Here is a 25044-nt window from a genome sequence, read left to right on the forward strand (position 1 = left end):
TTTCTTTGAAGGAGGAAAACATAGAACACTAGAAAATAAGCCTGTTCAGAAGGACTGGAGAAATTGGACAGAGAAGAGATGACTAAGGGAAAACCAACTATCTTCATTATTACTGAGGATGAATAGAACAAATAAAAGAAATGATAGGATGAGGCATTTATGTCAGACACTAGGAAGAATGTTCTAAGAGGAAGGACTGCTAAGAGGTCAATGGAGGAAGCAGTTGATTTTATAAATTTATTCAGAAAGCAAATCAGGAGAGATTTCTCACATGTCTGAGTGTGTTTAGTGTGATACAAGGAGAAAGAGCACTGACTATGGAGTAAAGGTCATGGGTTCAAATCCCACCTTTGATGTTTACTTATTACATGACCTTGGGAAAGTCCTTCAGCCTCTATGAGACTCGGTTTCCTTTTCTGTAGAATGAGAAGAGTTGAACTAGATTGCCGAGGAGGTTCCTTCCAGCCCTCTAACTATAATCCTTGTCACTGTCAGCTTTTAAATGAAGAGATGAGTATAATTCCCGCATATCTATCACAGTTGGCAATTATCTCCTATAATCAATACCTCTTTGATAGTTGAATCAGACACTGTGTTTGGACCAATCTCTGTATTCAAGTACAGTAAGGCATAGAGATAACCTGCCCGTCCATAAAGGAGTTCATCTGGAAGGTCTGAGTCTGGACTTACAACGGTTTTCTGTAGCTGCAAAAGTCTAATTAAAACAAACAAAAAAAAAATTAGTTCCTGTGAAGAAACATGGAATACCCCCTTTTAAAAGGAAACTAATCCAGTTATAATCATATCTTCTTAGGACACGATAGATGAGGTCAGCTCGGACTCAGAAACCAGATTTTAAAACCCTCCAAGTCCTTCTCTATCCCCACTAATTCCTCTCCCTTAACAGGCCCCAGTTAGCAAGCCTGCAACGAGCCCTAGCCCATACAGCTTTCGTTAAATGCCAGCTCAGGCATCTGAGAGAAAAATATTTCAGGAGGAGGCTTCGACGATGACTCAAAGTAACATCTTCATGCCCTAAAATATAAACCAAACTCATGTCTCAGCTGTACAGAGAATGCCAATGGAACCCTGTCCACAGAAGACCCAACTTGTCTGTCCCATCGTGATCCATCCCTACAGTGCATTCTCTAAAAATCTTTCGATTCCGAAAGTGGCACATTGGCTTCCCTCTGTCTCACATTAGAGGAACATAAAAGCAATCTTTTCTGAAGTACTTTTCTACAGCAACAGCCCCAACTAAGAATCAAGAGAAATACTCTCAGCTTAAAACTCACTTTGTGATGCACTCCTTGGATTCACTGTTACTCTTTAGTCTGTGGTACACCACAGCGCCCACGGCAAGGGGCCCCGCATCCCCACAGAGAAAAGTGACCCTCCGGCCATTGAGATTACGAAGCGTTCTCTTCACATAATCCAGGGATCGCAGCAGGTAGGCCTGGTCTGAAGTGACCCGGTACATCTGCAGGTACAGAAGGGCTATGCCTAGAAGAGCCCCCATCCCCCAAAAGAAAAGGATTACTACATTTCCTTTCTGTGATATCATTTAAGATGGGTTCAAACATTCTTCGGCATAAACTCCTCCCACTAGATTAGGATAAGAAATTGCATTTCTGGCCTGGACAGTTGTGAATAAAGAAGGCCAAGCTTCAGAAGTAAGAGACACACTGGAGATTGCAAAAAAGCTTTCCTTCAGGGAAAGGATGCCACATGTCACCATTCAACCAGGATTTCTAGACCCTCTTTTCCCTTTCAGTTGTTCTCTGTCCATTTAAAAACCACTTGGCTGGTTCAAGGAAATAAGCAATAATCTACATCCCTCCAAACCAGTTGGTGGAGCCAGCTGACAAAACAATACTTAAAAGATCCCTGAAAAGAGCACTCACCATGAATAGAGTTTTTTTTTTTTAATTTTCATTTTAAATTTAGACTGTGAGTCTTCTGGAAGTAGACAGTTACCTATGAGCAAAATGAGAAACCCAGCCAAGACAGGGCGAAGTTCTCTTTAGAAGAGCCTTAATTTAACTACACGAATTGGTACAATATGACTGATAATGAATACAAGTTGGGTTGAGCAGTGAGTAAAAAGTCAAATGCTTGTCAGACTAGCCAAATGCAAACCTTTTAATGATGGGCCCAGTAAGACACTAAGGAGTGACCCCTGCCTGGACTAGAGGCCCTCAGAGGTAAATGAGGGCAGCAGGGGAGAGAAGTGCTGCTGCTAGCCAGCCCTGCTTGGGATTCCTTCTCAGGTATACATTAGTTTATATTTCAACTCACTTTAGCCAGGTTAGGTTCATAATTGCATTTTGGAAGTTTTTCTTGCTATTATGTCCCTGGTCTAGTCTCCTGCATCTGTTTACTATTATTGGCACTATGTACTTTTTATTGATAACAAAAAATAAAATAAAACATCACTACAGTATCAGCCCTTCATAATAGTGTGTTACATTAACTTTTGTGGTGAAAGGACCACAGAATGACAATCATCGAGTCAGAAGTGACTTGACAGTCTGACCTGTCCTGGAATAGGAATTCCTCTCTAACTCATCTGAAGAGTGATGCCTACCATGGTTTCCTGAGGCAGCCCAATTTCCCTTCTAATTATTAGGAGATAAATTGGTCCTTATAATCAGGCCTAAACCTGTGTCTCTGCAGCTTCAAAAACTTTCGAGTCAAGGAGAGTCTTAATTCTCCTTCCATGTGTGAGCCCTTCAAATATTTTAAGCCGATGATCATGGCTTCTCTACTGCTGGCTAAGTGTTGTTCCTTCAAAAGGGGCAATTTGGAACTATGCCCAAAAGGCACTAAAAGACTGTCTGCCCTTTGATCCAGCCATAGCACTGCTGGGTCTGTACCCCAAAGAGATAATGGACACAAAGACTTGTACAAGAATATTCATAGCTGCGCTCTTTGTGGTGGCAAAAAATTGGAAAATGAGGGGATGCCCATCAATTGGGGAATGGCTGAACAAATTGTGGTATATGTTGGTGATGGAATACTATTGTGCTCAAAGGAATAATAAAGTGGAGGAGTTCCATGGAGACTGGAACAACCTCCAGGAAGTGATGCAGAGCGAGAGGAGCAGAACCAGGAGAACATTGTACACAGAGACTGATACACTGTGGTACAACTGAATGTAATGGACTTCTCCACTAGGGACAATGCAGTGATCTGAACAACTCAGAGGGATTTACGAGAAAAACTACTATCCATATGCAGAGGAAAAACTGTGGGAACAGAAACACAGAAGAAAAACAACTGCTTGATTACATGGGTTGAGGAGGATATGGTTGGGGATGTAGACTCTAAATGATCATCCTAGTGCAAACACCAACAACATGGAAATAGATTCTGATCAAGGACACAAGTAATACCCAGTGGAATTACGCTATGGAATCTGCTACGGGAAGGGTGGGGGAAGGGGAGGGAAAGAATGTGATTCTTGTAACCAAGGAATAACGTTTGAAATTGACCAAATAAAAATAAAATCTAAAGAGCCTCACATGAACAGGGCCCCAGTGTTAATGTCTTCCTAATGCCCCCTGCCTTATGAATGGCCTTTCTAAAAGGGCTGCCAAAGCAAACTTGGAAATCTAAATGTCCTGTGCCCGGGGAATAGAGGGAGACTATCACCTCAGGCATTCCCTACACTGTGCTAATCTTAATACACACTAGGATCATATTAACTCTTTGGCTGCCATGTCACAATTAATTGCAGTCCCCTAAAACTCTCAGACCTATCTAGCATCACTTCCCTCATCTTATACACAAATAAAGCTAATTTTTTAACCCAATTGAAGAGGAAGGCTTACAACTATAAATGTATGTTGTCAACTAGGCCCTCATTGCAGTAGGGCAATCCTTTATCCTTTTACTCCTTCCTTATTGATTATTTATAAACTTCTCAAAGTAGCTGTTCCAAACCCTTTTTTCTGTTCCTCTTAATTCCCTCCCTCTTCCCCCATACTCTCAAAAAGAGAGCACCCTCATTTCATACCTTATAGAGAAAAGAGGGCATATCCCCAGGGCCCAGGTGCAAAAATTGACAAATAGTAGTTACAGCATAAATGCTTACTCTTTGATTTATCTGAATAGGTGTAGTCCAAAGAGAGATTTCAGGACCCAGACTCTTGACAAATGTATTTTTTTGGAAATCCCTTTCAGTTTATGTCAACTGCAAATTTTTCAAACAAAATATTTCCCATTTCCTCTTAACTGTCAGAAACATTAGCCCTAAACATATTGCTAAAGTGCTGAAAACACTGATTTCTTCTTTATTTAGACGGTCCCTGTTCTATCCTCAAATGTAATAGAATCCAAGAACTTTAGTGGTAGAAGGCACTTAAGAGGGTTTCCCACTGGATTCCAATCTTTAAGCACCTCTAATCTCTTTTTGTTAGTAAGTGGGATATAAATTTCTCATAGATATAAATTTTCTAACCAAAGGCTTTGTCCTTTGGCATAGCATTTGTTGTTTATATATTTTATTAAATTCGGTCTACAGGTTTACTATCTTTTTAAAGGGCTAAAAAGTTTTGATTATATTATAGTGATCAGCAATTTTGATGGCAGAAAGCCATCACTTCTAACTCCCTAAGACATGGGTTCATTCTTGTGGCTATTTCTTAAATTCCTCCTCATCATCAACCAGGCTCAAGGTTTTCTGAGAACAAGGACATTATCTTCATTTCCTTTGTTCCATCGTTGCACTGACTGAATTACTATGTATACATGAAACAGGAATCTGAATTAGTGGAATATTAGAACCTAGAAAAGGAAAGATCCCAGGACAAATAACTTTTAAAGCAGGGGTTCTTAAGTTAATCCATGAATAGATTTCAGGTCTGTGAATTTGGAAAGACAAAAAACATTTTTTACTAACCTTTGATTGAAATGCAGACTTTATTTCAATTATTAATGTTTTAAAGAAATATTCTAAGTCCATACATAGTCTTCACTAGACTAGTAAAGGTTAAGACAGCTGGCCCCAAAGAATTCTTCTTGCTTTTAAACTATCTCATCTATTAATCAACAGATTATGTTTTCATCTATTAATGAATAGATTTAAATTTCCTATGTTTTCAAAAATGGGCTCAGTTTTCTATTCCCTTCCAAACTTTGTCTATAAGTAGCCAACTGCCTAATCACTGAAAAAATCCACTCAGCCATAATGAACCACAAAGGCTAGTGGGAAGGAGAAGCACAGAGGAGGCAAGTTGAGACAGTTATTGTTTTGCTTGCATGCATGGTTACAAAGTGATCTCACACATATTTTTTCATTGGATACTCATAAAAACTCTGTGGAAGGGAATAACTATACAAGTGGTATTATCCCCATCTAACAGATGAAAAAATGAGGCATATAGCAATAAAGAAATTTGTACAAGGTAGAAACAGAAGGAGTAAATGACAGAACCAGGGCTCTAACTCAGGTCTTTCTTTTCTTCAAAGATCAGAGATTATACTAGTGCTGAGGCTTATTTTAAAATGTAAGCATGGGTGGTTAATTGCAGAGCTAAAAGTTAAAGCAAATATTTTTGTGTGTGTGTGTGAAACAGAGTTCAAGTTTTGATCGACTAGGCAAAAAATTTTAAGGCATATAAGGCTTTTGTACAAGCCTAAAGTATTTGATCAACAAAGAATCAGTACAAAGTAATAAAGTATATTTCTATAACATCAATACTTGATTATTTTAAAAGGAGACTGACTAAAAATCTAGCAAAAAGGAGTAAGATAAATGGGATCCCCAAATGCTATGCTCTAGTTTTACCTGTCCAGCCCGTGTATGTAGAACAGTCATGTGGGTCAGCAGTCTTCAGCCCTTCCTCCATCTGTTGCAGAAGGTCCTTGATCTTGGCCTGTATCTTCTTTGTAAAACTGGAGTTGATCTGAAAATCCAAGCAAAGAGGGTGTAAAAATAGACTTGAATTCAGGACTTCAATCCCCAAAAGCCCTTGCTCCACTTCCTCAGAATGCCCTCTAATCTCACTGAATTCTCACCTGGGTTGAGAGTGAGATGGGGTATTTAAACCTGGTTGTGAATAGGCTCGGCCCTCTTTTTACTTCTGCTTCAGAGCACACGCGGCTCTCCACCTGGCAGGCAAGATGTGAGTGGTTGTGTCGAGGCCTCTCTCTCTCTCTGGCCTAGACACTTGCTTTTCTTACTTGTATATTCTTAGGTTCTCAATCTTAAATAAACCTCTAAAAAAATAATACCCCTTGCAGAGAGAAACTAATTTCTACCTGCCTCAACTTCCCCTAAATTTTAATCTTTACAAGGGGGAAATGAGTTATGCCGCAAGAAATTCTTAAAGCTAGTTTTTTGCTAAAAAGAATATAGGAAGCTATTCATTCAAAGTCAATACAAACAATGGCCTTTAGCTTAGTTTATAAAGTGCTTTACAAAATACAAAAGCACAGAACTTGGGGTCAGAAACATGGGTTCCAATTCCTGAATCAGACTCACTAGACATGGGGCTAAGCCAGTCATTTATTGTTTCTGATTTAGCTTTGTTTATTCATTGCTTCTTAGTGCTGAAAGAAATCTTAGAAATCCTATAGTACAACTTCCTCAGTTAAAGAGATGAGACCCAGAGATATGTGATTAATTTTCCAAAGCCACAAAATTGGTTTTAGGAACAGAACACTTGAACTCAGGTCTTTTGACTCCTTGTCTGATGCTTTTTTTCTACTAGAGTTTGCTTATCTATTAAGTAGGAATGAAGCCTTGCAATGCCTCCTCACAGAACTGAGAGCTAACTTAGTGTTGGAAGGCACTGTTGAAAACAAAGATAATCCAGCAAGACAGTCATGGTCCTAATGAGCTTTCAGTCTAACAAGAGGAGACAGTATGTAAAAGGGAGCTGGAAAGGGGGAAATTAGACAAATACAGGGGGGATGGCATGGAGAGGGCCCCAAAATGGTCTGGAGGTCTAGTTATGGGAAAGATGAGGCAAAGAAAGGTTCATCTGTCAGAGTCCCATGTTCCAAGGGAAGTAGTCCAAGGGAATTTAGCGTTGGCTGGAAAATGGAAAATCTTATTTGAACTTCAGAGCAATCCTGTGAGTTGGAAAATTTTTCTAAGAGAACATTAGTTTCCAGGGGAGCTAGTTGGCTCAGTGGACAAAGAGCCAGGCTTGGAGATGGGAGGTCCAGGGTTCAAATCTGGCCTCAGACATTTCCTAACTGTGTGACCCTGGGCAAGTCACTTAATGGCTCCATTGCCCAGGCCTTACCATTCTTCTGGCTTGGAACCCACATACAGTATTGATTCTAAGAGAGAAAGTGAGGATTTAAAAAAAACAAACAAACATTAGGATCTCTCTATGTAGTGACATTAAATAAATAGTGTCTCCCACTAAACTGGCCTACATCCATCTTAATGCTAGGGGAAGAGAAGCCTGCCAATGCCTGTCCCCACCACCACCAACAGGGTGGCAAGAAAGTCTGAGGGAAGGAGGGGGCTTTAGGTGCCAGGTGTGCCAAGTTGCCTCCACTTCCCCTTAGGTCCCAGTGGACACAGCCCAGGACTCTGGGCCAAGAACCCAGGTAACAGCCATCTCCCTAAGACACTGACCCTGCATCTAGCCTCTCCCCCGAGCCATCAGTCCCAGTGGATAAAGGGCGGCCATGTCTGCTTCCTCAACTAACCAACCAATTTCCCTCCATGGCAAGTAAGCTCAGGAGCTCCAGGAACCTCTCCCCCAATTCCCCACCCTGACCCTGCTTCTAGCCCTGCACCCAATGCCAGTGTCCAGGAAGCAAGTCTCATGATGATGAAATTCCTTCCTTCTCAACAGAAACAGCTACTAGAGAGACAGAGAAAAGAAAGTCTCCTTGGCAACATCCAACAGTTCAAAGGATATGGTTTTATCAATAGGAATGGCACTAATAATGATAGCTAACATTTAGCATTTCCTAGGCACTAGAAACTTTGTTAAGCATTTCATAAATATAATCTCATTTGATTCCCTCAAGACCCCCCCCCCTTGATGCTATTATGCTATTATGATCTCCATTTTAAAGATGAGGTAACTAAGGCAAAGAAATGTTAAATGACTTGTCCAGGGTCACACTGCTCTTAAGTATCCAAAGTTGAGTTTTAACTCAGGTTTTTCTGATTCTAGGCCCCAAACTCTATCCACTGTACCATCTAACTGTATTACCCTGTGCTTTTGCCTCTGTACCCCACATGCCCTGAAGCTGGATCCTCTTAGATGTGTCATCTTTCTCTAACAGAATGTGAGATCTTTGAAAGCAATAACTGTCATGTTTATATCCGTGTCCCCAGCACTTAGCACAGAGCTTGGCACATAATAAAGACTTAATAAATGTTCTTCATTATTTTTACCCTTCATCCTCGTGTTCCTCCCCTTCTCATCTCAGACATTCAGTATTATTTCAGACTTTCAAGATGTAAATACTAAACTTAAGGACAAACCAGGATGCAAACATTTCAACTCTGGCCCAGTTAGCATCCCACAGACTTAAATTCTCTTTCCTCTGCTCACCATTTTCAGTTCATCCTCTCTTTCCCTCCCTTCTTCCCTCCCTCTCTCCCCCCCCCCCCTTTCTAATGAAACCACTTAGCAAAAAATGTTATTTAAAAAGTTTAGTTATCAGAAATGTTCTGAGCAAAAAATTGGGGGGTAAATTACCCCTTTAAAAAACATCAAAAACATCTCCTTCCCATTGCCTCCCTTCCTAAGAAGCCTTTTTCTTTGATTTACTTATTTATATTCTGCCTTGTAAATGTGCAAAAGGATTTGCCACCTCTATTTAATCACCAGAAGAAAAAGGCCCAGGAACCACAGGGCGATGGGAAGAGCAGGCATACTTATAAGATGCTTAGTGGCCACAATTCTCAGACTTATTTATAGTGATTGCATTGCAGTTGGAAGGAAAATGTTTCTGTTCTACAAGCTAGGCAATTTGCACAAACAAGGAGGCCCACATGTGTTATAAAGCAAGCATATATTAGGATGAATACTAATGGCTTGTGGTTAAACTCCTCACAGTCTGTTCTAATTGCATCTATTATTCCAAATGGTATATAATAGATGTTTATAGCAAGATTTCATTTTGGATTTCACATTATTTCTGATGGCAACAGATATTATTAGCATTATGACAGGATTTTTTCCCTCCCTTCTGGCAATGGGCAGATTTTAAGTAATAAGTCACAACTCTCATGTTTCTCAGAACAGGCTTTAGTCAATTCCATTCAATTCATTTCCTTTCTGGTCATCATATTCCTTTTACATAATACTTCAGAAGAAATTTAAGACAAAACAACCTTCTAATTCACAAGCACTCCTCCTCCCCCACAACTTTCAATCTCCAACACTGAGGTGTGAACTTATACTCCACACTAACAAAAGTCCAAAGAATTTTAGAGGTGAGTCTTACCCTGAAGGGAAAAAAAACCCAAGTAGATTTGCATATATTTGCATCTTTTAGGGTAAGAACATCCTGCCACTTCTAAGTAATTAGTAAGACCTGTATCTTTTATTAGAAAGTTTACTGGAAAGTTTTGAAAGTGACATGCCTAACAATGATTAATGGATGAGAAACTAGTTTTGGCAGTTTGGTGGTGCAGTGGATAAAACACAGGACCTGGAGTTGGGAGGACCTGGATTCAAATCCAGTCTCAGACACTTAATAGCTGTATGACCATGAGCAAGTTTCCTCATTTGTAAAATGAACTGGAGAAGAAAATAGCAACCACTCCAGTGTCTTTGCCAGGAAAACCCCAAATGAAGTCAGGAAGAGTTGGATACAACTGAAAGGCAATGACAAATGAACTAGTTAGCACAAGGCCCTCTTCCATGAGATTTGAATATTGATGAAAGCAGGGAATAAACAAGGAGTGTCTGTAACACTGCTAGTTTGTCCAAGATCATTCATCACAAACAAACACTTTGCAGGTTCCAAACAAGGCACTGCAATTCCCACTCCTGAGTGTGCTTCTCATTTCTACAATGTACTCCCTCCATTCAGCAAAAGTGCCCCCTTCTGAGGTCTTTCTTGACCACCCCGTTAGCATTTCCTTTCTCTTAAGTTGTTTGGTTTTCATTATGAATCTATATTTAATTTTTGTGTTCACTTATCTCTACCCTTAGACTTTAAGCTACTTAAGATCAGGGACTGTTTTCATTTTTTCATCTATACCCCAAGGCTCTAGCACACAGTATCTTACAGTCCTTGTAAACATCTTGAATGGAATGTTCCATAGAAATCTCAAACTTAATTGGTCCAAAACACAGCTCATTACATTCCTTCTCACCTTAAAAAAACCAAAGGAATCTCTTTTCTCCTTCCCAATTTCCTCATTATTATCAAGGAAACCTTCCAGTTACCCAAGCTTGTAACCTTAGTGTCATTCTCAACTCCTCACTTATCCTACATTGTAAAATACTCAATTTCTACCTTTTGCAACATCCCTAGTGTAATTCCCCCATCTCTCTACTCACATAATCACTCATCGCTTCTCACCTGGACTACTGCAATAGCTTAAAGTGGTAGAAGCATCCATATGGATGAAATAACAAACACCCAAAGAACTGAAGTATATAATGTGTGGTGAATAATAACTGCAATACTCTAGTGGGTTTGGACATTCTTTCCAACAATGGAGATCTGTGTCTATCCAGCCTGCAAGGATTTCTCATCTCTCCTTGATACTGTGAGGAGATCTCACTGTGTCATACATCTCTCACTCTTGTCACAGCATCAACCTATCTTCTCTTTGCATCAGATGTTTTCTGAATGATATCTTTTACTCTTATTTTTTAAAGTACCTCATTGCCAGCGTGCTAGAGCTTGCTCAACTAAATCATCATGTATCTGTCCTTTGCTCTTATTTTCAAATCTTCAAGTAATGTTGCATGTCATGGTTGCTGCAATATAGCAACATTAGTTGCCTGTCAGCATTAAATAATTAAATCATTTTGATTCCAAAGGAATCATGAAAGAAACTGAATTTCATAAAGACAATTCAGTCCACTCTCTTTTTCCTGTTCAACTATGTGGTTCAATTTGTCAATTTACAGTATCTTCCCAGAAATACATTCTGACAAATTGACAAATTCTACAAATTGTTAATCTAAATAATCTGAGTAACATTTCTTATCCACTTAAACTTTACTGTATAAATGGTCAAGTCAAACACTTGGTTGGTCCCAGATCATTCTGAAAAACTTTGCAGTGTTCCTGGGGTAGATGAAACCAATACAATATCATTCACAAAAAGTATGATCTGAAGTCACTCCACAATCCATGAAGTAACATTAGCAAGATCTATAAAAACTAACCCCAAATATTAAAATTAAATTGGTAAAATGTTACTTATACTTGCAAATATAAATTTCAACTCTCACAGTTTAACAATTCTAAAAATAAGAACTTGATTTATTTAATTAAAAATTTCATAGATCTTACAAAGCAAAATTTAGTTTAGTTCAGAGGAGAGGAAAAAGCATATATGTATGCATTTATATATACTGTGTCATATAATGTATAAAAAGATGAATAATAAGAAAAATACATTATGACTATGTGTTATCTTCAGTTAGTAGAACAAAGGCACTGTAGATTAATTTTCTAAAGCTAGTACTTAACATGCATATCTATGAACTACAGTACTCTAATGGCAAAAGGGCTGACATCAGAATCAGTTAGACTTGGTTATCAGTCCTGTCTTTCCCCAGTGCTAGCAATGTGGCCAGGCATAAGTCCCCTTCCATCCTAGTGCCCAATGGAGTTCTCTAAAGACACTAGAAATTACAGACACCAGTGGAGGAAGGTTCCATGCAAGGAGTGCCCTACTTAGATGGTAGCATATGGATAGGGTGCTGAGTTGGGAGGTAGGAAGATCAAGATCATTCTCTGGCATTTTTGAGCTAGGTGAGATGGGGCAAGCTTTGTCATTTCTGAGTCTCAAGCAATTTCCTCAGTTGAATCTTACTTTATGCAAAGAAACCTTATGATTTAGGGTTGAGTATTCAAAAAATAGTCATTTCAAAAGATAATTTTAAAAATTGGGGGATTTATGAATCACATGAATTTATATGAACTAATTTTTAAGATTCTGGACTTATGATTTAGGGGCCTAGTTTTAAGAAATACTATAGAACTTTGAAAAATGTAGACAAAAATAAGGTTTAAAAGATGCTTAGAACAGGAAGCTGCTTCCCAAAAGGTTAAATCTCAAAAAGACAACTTTTAAAAAAGGGACATGTGATGTGTACCTGTGTATGCCCATACATATGTTGGGAGTGTGTCCTTCTTGTAGATTTTAAAATTAATATACAATACTCCAAGTATTATATTTATAAGATTTATTAATAACTAAAAAAACTAGAGTAAAAAAGGGGGCTAACTCAAGTCACAGTTGCGAGAAAAGAGAGAGACAGCGGGGAAAACATTAAACTTAAAAACAATAACATAATGACCCTAACGTGATTGAAGGGAAAAAGATTCTTGGGACAAGAAAAGAATTCTGGGAGATGGAGTCCAAGGGTTCAAGATTTCTAATTATACATTCTCCAAGTATAGCCAAATAAATGTCTTTCAGCTCTGATAGTGCCACTGGATGGAATTTGCTGAGCATTAGCACTCTCCCTGCTCTGAATCTCTTTTAGCAGAGCCTGACTGGCCAGTGCCTTCACCAGATGAGCAGCCCCAGTGCTGGGGGAATGAACTCCCAGTTTCCATGAGTGTGAGGGACTTCTGACAGTCAGAAACCTGAGCATATCCTGTCAAGTACCAATTGTTTCAAAGCTGAATCCAAAGAGTAACCAACTTTCAAGTGTAAACAAGATGGTCCTTTTGGGTGGGTCATGTCCCACAGGGATGGGTCCAAATCCATCTGTTCAAGTCATCTAAGCAGTATTTTAATCTCACAAAGCCAAATCTCACTCCATCAATTGACTGATCATCAGCGAGATCTCTGGCGTGTGTGTGAGGCGACACACCAGATACAGTAAATATAGATAGGCTAATGCGTCCTCCTCATGAAGGTGTTTTAATGAGGCTTTCTTGTAAAAACAAGTCAAAAGGCCCTTAGGCTAAATAACCTCAGCCAGGCAGCAGCAGCATGATGGCTCTTACAGCCCACCTGCACAGCCGCCATTTCCTAGCTGGGCCAGGCCTGGGCCCACACTGTAAATAGTGCCTCACTTTGGGCCAGTCTTGCTCAAGGGTCTACAGTCCTTAACATGGGCTGCCTTCCTGGCATTCCCAGGCAACTGTCATTAACTGGCTCCATGAAAATGTGATGTTCAAATGGAATGTTATAAAGGAGCCATTAGTGCCCCAGGTGATGTCTGGCCAGGTTTTACAGCACCAGAGGCTGGGTGTGCTTCGGGTGGGCAATTACTCTCATGTTGGTCCTGGCACAGGCTCTGGCGCTTTTTAGCACGAAAGCAGGGACTTTACATGAAAATATTTTCTGTGAACCTCACACAAGCACTTTTCCATTTGGCAGCTGAGGAAGTGCAAGCTCAGAGACTTGCTCCTGGGAGTACATGTCAGGGCCAGGACTCAAGCGTCCATCTTTCTGAGCCCAAACCTGGGTCAAGCTCTGTCATGTTAGCGTTCAGTCAGGTGATGCCACAGCTTCATCCAGGCCTGGACATCCTATGCCATAGTATGGGAGGGTTGTGGCTCCCCCACATCAACAAGTCACCTCTCTGCAGGGCCCTTTGCTAGGCACCACAGCCCAAAGACAAAGCCAGAGGATGCCTGTCCCCAAGAAGCTTAGATTCTGGAGGGGGGAGGAGCGCAGGAAATTGAGAGAAGCTCATTTTCAGAGAAGGCACCGGAAATTAGGGGGACTCCAAAAGGGTCTCTATTGGAGGAACACTTGACGCTTTCAGAGGAGGTGCTGAGAAGGGGGCGCAGCCCAGACTTGGGAGAGGTCTGTGCAGATGGGCTGAGGCCAAAAACCTTAGAAGTCAAGAGTCTGGGGCAGCAGGGTGGCTCAGTGGATAGAGAGCCAAGAGCAGGGGCAGGAGGTCCTGGGGTCAAATGCGGCCTCAGACACTTCCTAGCTGTGTGACGCTGGACAAGTCACTTAATCACCGTCACCCAGCCCTTACGGCCCTTCAGCCTTAGAACTATATACAGGATGTAGTCTAGGACAGAAGGTAAGAGTTTTAGAAAAAAGTCCAGAGTCTGCAGGAGCCACTGAAGCTTCTTGGCCTGATGGGCGGGGCTTTAGGACCTCAGTTTGGCAGCTGTACAGGGGCCTGAGGAGAGAGCCGCAATGGGGGAGCGCTTAGGAGGCTGGAAGAAGGGACAGAAGATGGGGGCTGTCCTTCAGAAAGGGGAACCCACTGATGGGGGCTTTGGTCCATTCCAGATATATGTTCAATGGCCACATTTCTGCCTCTCTCCCCAGCCTCTAGCAGAGAACCTACCCCACAGATTTATTGGTAAATAAATCTACCTTTAAACCAAACTCGGGATTGAAGTGCTCACTGGGAAGACTGGATGGCATTACAGTAAAAGAAACATTCGGGGCTAGAAGAAAACTCTGTGGACTCTCCTGCTTCCTCTAACCATGCTGAAAGCCAAGGGGTGAAAGAAAAAGACCACAGCAGCGGGCGCAATGGCAGGAAGGCTGAGCCCCATGCACCCCGACTGGGGTTCCTGTCTGCAATGAAGCAGCCGGCAGCCTCAGGCGTGTTTCCCTGGTCCCTGCTCTGTCCTCTCTGCACTCGTCAAGCACAGGCCTGGTCAGGTCACTCTTGCTTTGGGAAGCCCTCTGCAAGCCTGCCAGCACTGTGGGATCCTTAACAAAAAGCAACGTTTAGGCAGCCCTGGGCTTCGTGCTTCCTGATACTAGTCTCCCCTGACCCTCACTCCTGCCCTGGTGGGGATTTTCCGTATCGTTACTGTCATCAGCAAATGTTAACTGCCCATCTTTGGTTACAGCAAGACCTGGTTTTACACGAACTTAACACATGTGAATCCAGGCATACACAACTGGCAAGCATAAAAAATAAAGGCAGAAAAATACATAAAATGAAAATCTTCCTCTGCACACAACATCCCCAACATCTTCCCAAGCGGGGTAAAATCTTGCAGCAATTCATCCAAACATCTCATCCTGGCTGAGAAGCATTAGTGTGAGTCACTGCCCGCCCATCGGCCTTTGCCTAGCCTTCTCCTCTCTGGTCAGCGCTTCTCTGTCTCATTAAACTACATATGATGGCCCCAAAGTACACAGAGCAGGGGTGCCGGTCGCCGTGAAGTGCCTACGTATGTTCCTATAGAAAGACTTGCTTTAATGGGGTTCGTTATTACGTGCACGTACGTTCAACTTAGGTGAAGGGTCTTAGAATGTCCTGGTTCAGTAAAATGAGGTCTTACTGTGTACTGTTCTACATCTCCTAGTCTCATCATAGCTATAACAAGAACCATACTTTTTAAACGCAGGAGCAAGCCAAAAGGGGAGAGCAAAGCATCCATCACACAGGGAGAATATAAACGTGACTAGATAAAAGGGAATTTGTACATACAGGCATCTAAGCACATGATATTCGATATTGAGAGGATATAATAGAAATCAGAGCACAATTAGTGCACGGAGGCCTAGTGCTACATGAATCCAGGAAAGTTTCAATGGAATAAGCTAATGTGCTATATTCTATGAAATGAAGCCTATGAAAGGTAGATACTACTGGGGGGAAAAAGTTGCCATGTTTGTCATACTAAATTCAAAGCAATTTAATAAACATTAAGTACACACCTACTATGTGCTTAGCACTGTTTCATGTTATAAAGGAAACAGAAGAAATAATGGCAGTGCCTATTCTCAAGGAATACATAATTTTATATGTAGAAGAGTAGACAAAGCATATGCAAGGAATGTTGGTGGCTGGCTAGTTTTGAGATATATTCAGCTCTTGAAGAACATGAAAAATTTGCCTCAAATAATACAAAAATTTAGGCTTCCAAGGTTTATATTTTTGCTAGATATGTTTCATTTATTTAATCTATATTACAACCTAGCTATCATATTTGAAATAGCTATTGTTGTTCCGAAGCAGTATAAAGAAAGAGGAATGCATTCAACTCTCTCATTTTTCCTAGGTTCCATTAAGAGCATTTAATTTAATGAAATTCTTCACAATGCTTTCACCTGACACTGAAAAAGCCAAAGCTATACCTGTCAGATAGGCATTTGGCTGTGCCACTAACAGCATATCTTGCTTGAATGATTTCCAGAATTCAAGTGGCTTTCACTTCAACTTATGGAAAATAAAAACAAAAAAACAAAAAACAAAACCACAAACTACTGGCACTGAGCTTCCCTGAACATATGTTCACCCCTTGGCTCCAAAATAGGTGAAACATACACACACACATACACACACACACACACACACACACACAAACCCAGTGCTCTAGAGAAATGAAAAGTGTTAACACTTCTCTTAAAGCTAGTCAACACAGCAGCTAAACAACTTTTAGCTTCTATAAAATGTATGTAACGATTATTGCCATCATTTTCCTTTCTTCTATATATAAAGTGGAAACTTAACATCATATTTTTCAAGGCTCCTCCATCTACCTTTCTTTGGCCCTTCCACCATATTTTCTTTCTATAACAACAAACAAAATAAAGTAGGTGGCTGAAGTTTTAGTTAACAGTAAAATATTCAACACAGCAGTAGGATATTGATTAATTATAGACATTCTCTCCATACTATATTTTGTTTGGAATGAAGACTTTAGAATTAATCTCCTAAGCAGGAATAAGGAAGTTGGATATGCTTAACTGTTTCTAGAATGCATTAAAATATTAGTCAAAGCAAATTTATGGGATTGAAAATACCTTTGAACAAGGAAAGAGCAGGCAATGGAAAGGAGCATCTTAAGATAAAACACTTCTAATAGCAACTCATTATGATGATCATGCCAAGATTATAGGTAGCAAGTCAAAGTGATCCTGTTGGGGAGTGCTGGCAAACAGCCTAGCTTGTGGGAAATCACACTTAAATTGAAGTAGTTATTTTGAAAATAAGATTCTCTTCGAGGTTAGGAATTTCAATAAAATTTTCAAATGAAAGTTGTAGAACAATCTTCCTGCCTAAATATAAAAGTAGACTAGAATGAATAACAAGCCCTAGATCAGATGCCCAGTCAGACTTACTAGCTATGGAGCTCAAGCCAAAGCTTTTAAGCTGTCTGAGTCTCAGTTTTCCCATCTGTCAAATAGTGATGATAAGAACCCTGATTAGGTGTCTTTTAAATCTGAAAGCTGTATAAAAGCAGGTTTCTTATCAACCACCAAAATATAAATTGCCATTTCTACATATCTACAAGATAATCATAACTGATGGTAATAATGGAACCTTAAGACATTAAGATGAGTCAATAAGTAAGCACTTCCTACAGGGCAGACATAGTGTTGGGCACAGGAGATACAAAGCCAAAAGCCTAACCATTTCTGCTATCACAGGGGTGACATTCTACCTGGGCAGAGAGATCTCTCCTTCCGTAGGTGGGTAAAAAACAGATACAAAATAATTTGGGCAAAGGGGGTAAAAGCACTAGCAGATGTGGTTATCAGGGAAGGCTGCACTCTGAGGCTTGAAAGAAAGGAGGCATTTTCTGAGATGGCAGGGTCAAGAGAAGGGGCAGCCAAAAGTAGGGCTTGCTTACCAGGAACGAAGGAGGCATGCCATAAGAAAGACAGTCAGGCAGCCATTTGAGCCATACTACAGAGCTCTGGAGAGTGATAAAACCAGGACTCCAAAAATCTTACTACAGTTTTAGCTACTAGAGTTTAAGGTTGAATTACGTCTTCAGAATCCCTTTATGAGAAGGCTGGAAAGGTAAGCTAAGACCAAGTTTTAGAAGAGTAACTGAATGCAGAATAGGGAATTCATATTTAATCTGAAAGGTGCTAAGGAGCCACCAGAGTGTACTGGTAGCAAAGTGACATGGTCAGATCTGTGCTTTAGAAAAAAAAATTCTCAAAATAATTAAGTATCCCCAAAGTAATTACAAGAACCTTAGGGTAATTTCTGAGTCTTACAGTATTATATTATATACTATAGATGTAAAAATAAACATGTAACACATATGATATACTATATAGGACTTGTAGTAATTTAAAAGTTTTTTGCTTATAAAAATAAGTTCAATGGGGCAGCTAGGTGGCTCAGTGGTCTGAAAGCCAGCCCTGGAGATGGGAGGTCTTGAGTTCAAATTTGGCCTCAGACACTTCCTAACTCTGTGAACCTGGGCAAGTTACCTAATTCCAGTTGTTAGGGCTTACTGCTGTGAATTTCAAAACTACTCAACCCTGTTCAAACCATTCTTTAGAGGATGGGATTTGGCTATTTCCTGATCAATAACAACAGAGATACTTGGAATGACAGAATCAGGTCTTGGAAACTACAATCTCCACCCTACTGGGGTAACAGGATTTAGGAAGGGCTGAAGCAAAGCTCAAGATTTAATTATTTCAGAATATGACCTTCAACAGACATGTGCAAAGGGGACAGACCTCTGGGCGGTCCTGGGTTAAGCTAGAGCCACCATTGGCACAGGGGAGACACAGGAAGTGAGGTAGAGGAGAGAGGAGGAGGCTGGGACTTCCTGTGTGGAGGGAGAGTGTGATGGTTGGAGGCTGGTTGCTTGGAGTGGAGGCCCTGAGACTGTTTCTCCATTTTGGTCACGTGAGTGATAGGGACTGATCTCTTTTCTTTGCCTCGGCTATCCAAGGCCTTGGACCTCTGGCCCAACCTAAGCAGAGGGGGTATTTAAGCCCTATTCCCTTCTCTCTCTCTCTCTCTCTCTCTCTCTCTCTCTCTCTCTCTCTCTCTCTCTCTCTCTCTCTCTCTCATACCTTTCTTCCTCCTGTTTGTAATTAAACTCCATAAAAGGTTGACTACTGACTTGAGTTTTCATTTAGGAATTACATAGCTGAATTCCTTGGCGACCTTAAATTAATATATATCAGTCTTTTAAAGTGATTTCCAGATCATGTTGATTCTAAGACAAAAGGCAAAGTTTTATTAAAAAAAAAAAGAATGAGAACCCTAAGAGGCAGTATCACTTTTGACCCCAAGGGATCAGAGGCTCTAAGGAACAATATCATTTCTGGTCTCAATAAAGGGAAAAACTATGAGGAAAAAGATAAATTGCAATTACAAAGTATCATGGGCCATAATCATACGTCTCTCCAGATCACATCACAGGACATATGTGTGGGAAGATGGAAAGAGCCCAATATCAGTTTAGAATTTGGGAAACACCAAAAATTTCCAATCCTCCAGAATTAGCTCTGAAAACTGCAGTGAAAAAAGTGTGAAACCCTTTCCCCCCATATCAGGAACAGAGTCTAACTTTAACATAAAATTCCAAATCAAGAAATAGGGTGAAAAAATGAGAAAACAAACAAAAAAACACTTGACCACAAAAATTTACTATGGTGACAAGGAAGATCAAGACACAAAAGCTTTCATTAGCGAAGTCTCAAAAGAAAAAAGAAATGTGAATTAGCACAAGCCCAACAAGAATTCCTTGAAGAGTTAAAAATGACTTCCCAACTCAAATTAGTGTTAGCAGAAAAATTAGGTAAAGAAATTAAAGCAAACGAAGAAAATTGTTTTTAAAAAAACTAATTATAATCTTGATAAAAGAGGCACAATAAAAACCTGAAGAAATGAATACTTCAAAAAACAGAATTGGACAAATGGCAAAAGAGGAACAAAAATTCACTGTTGAAAATAATTTGTTGAAAAGTAAGATTAGACAAGGGGAAGCTAATAATTCCATTAGACATCAAGAAACAAAGTCAAAAGAATTTAAAAAAAAAAAGAAATATGAGCTCTTTCATCAGAAAAACAACTAACATGGAAAATTAATCAAGTAAAAATAATTTAAGGATTATTGGTTTACCTTAAAACCACCATCAAAGAAACATCATATTTCAAATGATTATTGAGGAAAACTGCCCCAATAACCTAGAACCGTGAAGCCAAACCTTTTAAAGAAGGAGTGCCTGGCCCTGCCCCCATCTTACCCCCCAGACTGAATGTTGTGCCCCCCCCCAATTTCAACCCCTAACCCCCCTCTTTACCCCAGTCAGGGGAGGGAGGAAGCACTCCCATTGGCTGCTGGGCAGAGGGGCAGGTGAAGTGATGAATGTCCTCAGATGCATGGAGAGGGGTAGGGGAACAGCTTTGCTCTCAGTCCCTCTGGCTTTGTAGTAACAAACTCTGCCAGGCAACTGTAGTTCTGCCCATGGACAGGGTTCTGTGTGTGCCCTTTTGGGCACATGTGCCATGGGTTCACCATCACTGTCCCAGAACCAGAAGGTTAGAGAGAATTTGAAAGAACCCACCAAATACCACTTGAAAGAGATTCCAAAATGAAAACTCCCAAAAATATTGCAGTCAAATTCCAGAGGTCTCAGGTCAAAGAGAAATACTTCAAGAAGCCAGAAAGCAACCACTCAAAAAAATATAGAGCTAGTCAGGATACAGGTAGCTATCTAGAAGCTACCACAGTAAAGGAGTGGAGGTCTTGTAATATGATATTCCAGAAGGCAAAAAAAGCTGGGATTACAACTAAGAAAAACCTACTACCCAGCAAAACTGAGTATAACCTTTCAAAGGAAAAAATGAATACTTAACGAAATAGAGGACTTTGAAGCATTCCTGATGAAAGACCAGAGCTGAATTGAAAATTTGACTTTCACATACAAGTCTCAAGAAAAACATAAAAAGATAAACATGGGAGAGAAATCATAAGGAGCTCAATTAAGTTAAACTGTTTACCTTTCTATATGAGAAAATGATATGTGCATTTTAGGGCAGTTAGAAGGATTCTACTTAGAAAAAAAAGTGCAGGATTGAATTAATTAGAATGAGGTAAAAATTGATAAACTATCTCACATAAAAGATGCAAGACTGGAAGTTTTTACAGAGGAAGGGAAAACAAAGGGGGCAATACCTGAACATCATACACAGAGTTTTAAAAAAGGGGGGCTGGATAACAAAGCAAAAGTGAAAATAATACCTAATTATAAGGGATAAGCAGGGAACTACACCTTGCTAAAAGGAACAACAATGAAATTAATATCAATACTAACACATATACTAACATGCATAGTATAGCATCCAAATTCTTAAAGTAAAAGTTAAATGAGTTACAGGAGGAAATAGACAATAAACTATACTAGTGATGGATCTCAGCTTTCCCTTCACTGAGCTAGATAATTCTAACCATAAAAAAGTAAGAAAGAAGTCAGAGATGAATAGGCTCTTAGAAAAGTTAGATATAATATACACTTGGAGAAAATTGAAAAGGAGTCTGTAGTGATGTAGACAAGGCTATGTTTTAGGAATATCAATTTGGTAGCTAAGTAGAGGACAGATGGAAGTTGGGAAAGACTGGAATTCAAGAACTTGATTAAGAAGTTATTGAAATAGTTCAAGACAGAATGGATGAAGGTAAGAACTAAAGCTGTGACCATGTGAATGGCCAGAAGAGTACACTTATATGAAAAGATGAAGAGGAAGAATGAATCAGATTTGTTCGGATATGTGGGGGACAGAGTGGGGAAGAGTGAATCGTCAAGAAGAATTCAAAGGTTGTGAACCTGAGCAATCATAAGGAAAGAAGTGTCTCATCAGTAGACAGGTTAGGGAAAGAGATGGATGTAGGGGGAAACTGTTTTGGACATTTTCACTTTAAGATATCTGTGGAATATTCAGGTAGCAATAACCAAAAGGTACTTGGTAATGTAGAACTGGTGTTCAGGAGAGAAAGGAGGGCTACATATCTAGAAATAGAGATTGGGAAGTCATTTGTACAGAAACTATAAAAAGGCCTGCAGAAGCTAAAGAAATGACTCAGAGAGTGTATGTAGAGAGAAGACACAGGACAGAGTCTTAGAGGACACAAAGGGAGCTAAGAAGAAAACAAAAAAGTAAACAAGTATCATGAACACCAAGGGAAGAGAGGGTCTCCTGAAAAAAGGTCATCAGCATCAAACACTGCAGAGTTGTCAGAAAAGACTGAGAATAATTCAATAGACCAAACTATTTTAAAACTCTGTTAAGGATGGAAGATTATAAGTAATATGTGATTAAAGTATTAAGAGGTTTTAATTTTAAAATATTAAATACAACTTTAATCTTCCCCTCTACCTATATATATTTTTTCAAACTCATTCTTTTCCTTACTATTATAGGAAAACTATAAGGAGAGAGAATATAATTATGAAGGGAAATAGCTACACAATCATGTTTTAATGACTACAACCCACAGTCATTTTTATATCTTTTATTGTTAAGAACTTAAGGCACCCCATTAATTTATAATAATACTATTTTGTGGTTGTCTCATTAAATATACATGGTTCCTTTCAATTTTCACATTTAAATTTCTTCTTCCCTTCTACTATACTGGCATTGTTAATTTGTATTTGCCATTATTATGACAACCCCATTCTTTATATTTGACAGTCCCATGAGCAGATCAAAGTTGACCCTTTTGCCTTAGAATGTTTCCTCCAATCTTCATCTCTTCAAACTGAGTTCCCAAGAAGCTAGATACTTTCAGATTATTCTTTTTATTAGTATTATTATTTTTTTGTTCTTCTGACACCACTTCTAAATTTCTCTTTTCCCAGAAAGCTGGCCATTCCTTGTAATAAAGAATAAATAAGAGGGGAAAGGTGTTCAGAAAAATTAACACTAATGCATATCCTGAGACTGATACTATGTGCAGTGTTCCTCATCCAGTCCCCATAGTCTCCAATGCAAAGAGGGGATAAAGGTACATTCTCTCCTCTTTTCTTAGATGTCAACTTCAGATCATACTTTTAAAAGTAGCAAACTAAATACCATTTTACTGTAAATATGATTGTATAGGATTTAGAGCTGGAATGAGCTTCAGAGATCATCTAATTTAAAACTCCTTATTCTAAAAATGAGGTAATTAAAACTGAGAAATGTCTTATACAGTACAAAACAAGATTGAGATGGATAAATACCATAAATTTAATGTCTGATTCTAGGAAAAGAAAGAGGCTAACATTGATCACACTCTGGAGAAAAATATCATGGAAAACAAAGAGTAAGAACCCAGCAGGCACACAGACTATAAAATTAAATTTATTTTCAATAATTTTTTTTTTATATTTAACGTTCCAAGCTGATTCCTTTCTTACTTCCCAACCCTGCACTACTAGAGAAGGCCAACATTTGACACATGTATACGTGAAAGTATACAAATACATAGTTCTATATTATCAGTTCTTTCTCTGGAAATAGATAACATCTTCCTTCATAGGTCCTTTGTAGTTGATTTGAATATTCATACAACTCAAAATAGCTTAGCTATTCACATTTAGTCTTCAAACAATATTGCTATTACTGCATACAACATTCTCTTGGTTCTGTTTGTTTCATTCTTTATTATTTCATGCAAGCCTTTCCATGTTTTTTCTAAAATAACCTGCTCATTATTTCTGACAGAGTAGTAATATTCCATCATTTATTCAGTCATTCCCCAATGATGAATATCCCCTCAATTTCCAGTTCTTTGCCACAAGTAAATTCATTTTTAAAAGCAAGATCAAATACTAAAATTAGTTTGCATCATTTTGGGGGGGGGGCATCCTATGTTTTAGGCCTCAGAAAAGGATTAAATCTCTGAGAGCTTCTTTATGCTATTGTCCCCTAACAAAGCATTTTATTATTCTTTTTCTAAACCAAAACCTGGAAGAGATTAAAAACATTAATAGATCCAAAAGGCTACAGGTACAATTCAGAAACAAATGGCATTGGTACCTTTCAACCTACAGCACACAAAAATGTATGGTGCAAATAGAAAAGCCCATACCACTAGTAGCTACCTTGGAGGGGGGAAAAAAAGCAGAACATGCTGAAAATAAGAGCACTTGAACCAAAATAGAGTCTTATACTTTGGAATTTCCTCATCTCATCCCATAGCAATTGGTATTTTTTTCAAAAGGAACAGAACTGAGTAGGAAAAAGCAGGATTATAAGAATTCATGTGTAAATTTCAGAAAATGAGTTACTTCAGAGTTTTTATTTAAAGAAGATTTCATGCTCTGACTTAACTAAAACTCTGAGCCTCAGTTTCCCCCTATATAAAATTAGGGGATTAAACTGGATGATCAATTCATTATCAAAGTCTTTCATAATTCTATGACTTTCTGAATATTGCCTACAGACCACTATTACTAATTTTTACTCTCAACATATCCATTGGGTCTGTGGTCTTCTCAATTTGGGAGTTTCTCCAGTGATGCAGAGAGTAATTCTTCTTTGCTTTCCCATCCTACATGACTCATCCTCCTTCCACATTGGAAGAATACAAATGGAGCACTGGTTATCCACCAGAAGGCAGAGCCTAGCAGAGTGGCCTTTAAGGGTTCTAGCTCAACCTTCCCCCACCCCTAGGCTCGAGTCAGCAGACCAACCAGACAGGCCTGGGACTCAACTATCCCCGACTAACCCACTCCCCAAGACTCCACCAGGATCTCTGCCTCCCAGAAGTACTGGCCTGGAGACAGACATGGGGCATCTCTACTTTTGACTTAAATCCTTGGGTAATATGGTATTATTAATAATCTGAAGATAAAGATAATAGCTAGTATGTCTATATAGTAAGTTAGGGCTTACGAAGGATTTTATATATGATCTCATTGGATCCTCGCAACATGAGGCAAGTTAGATGCCACCATTATCCCCATTTATCATAGCAACTACAATCCTTCTAGCAAGATGGAGGACCACCAAGCCTTACAACCTGCACTGCCATTGTACCACTTAGTCTCCCCCAGGCTTTGCCAGGACCATCAGACCTTTCCACCTACCCTGAAGATGAATTCTCCCAGAAGTGTTGTCTCTGGGAACAGGGGCTGTCTTCCTTTCATATTTGAATTGTTAGTGTTTAGAGCAGTAAACATTTCATAAATACTTTTCCACTCCATTTGTCATCTTTCAACCTTGCCACACAGACGTC

General features: G+C 39.4%; 1 protein-coding gene across 1 annotated transcript in view; it reads right to left on the bottom strand.

Annotated features, from left to right (window-relative positions):
• Positions 1-25044, bottom strand: part of LANCL2 (LanC like glutathione S-transferase 2) — a 54279-nt gene that overhangs the window by 19696 nt on the left and 9539 nt on the right. The window contains exons 2-4 of the mRNA XM_007500382.3: positions 5792-5909; positions 1296-1503; positions 568-715 (exon numbers count right to left, since the gene is read on the bottom strand). Of these exons, the coding sequence (XP_007500444.1) occupies positions 568-715; positions 1296-1503; positions 5792-5909 (474 nt within the window). The remainder of the gene's footprint in view (positions 1-567; positions 716-1295; positions 1504-5791; positions 5910-25044) is intronic.

This window comes from Monodelphis domestica, chromosome 7, assembly GCF_027887165.1.
Source record: "Monodelphis domestica isolate mMonDom1 chromosome 7, mMonDom1.pri, whole genome shotgun sequence".
In the NCBI taxonomy this organism is placed as follows: domain Eukaryota; kingdom Metazoa; phylum Chordata; class Mammalia; order Didelphimorphia; family Didelphidae; genus Monodelphis; species Monodelphis domestica.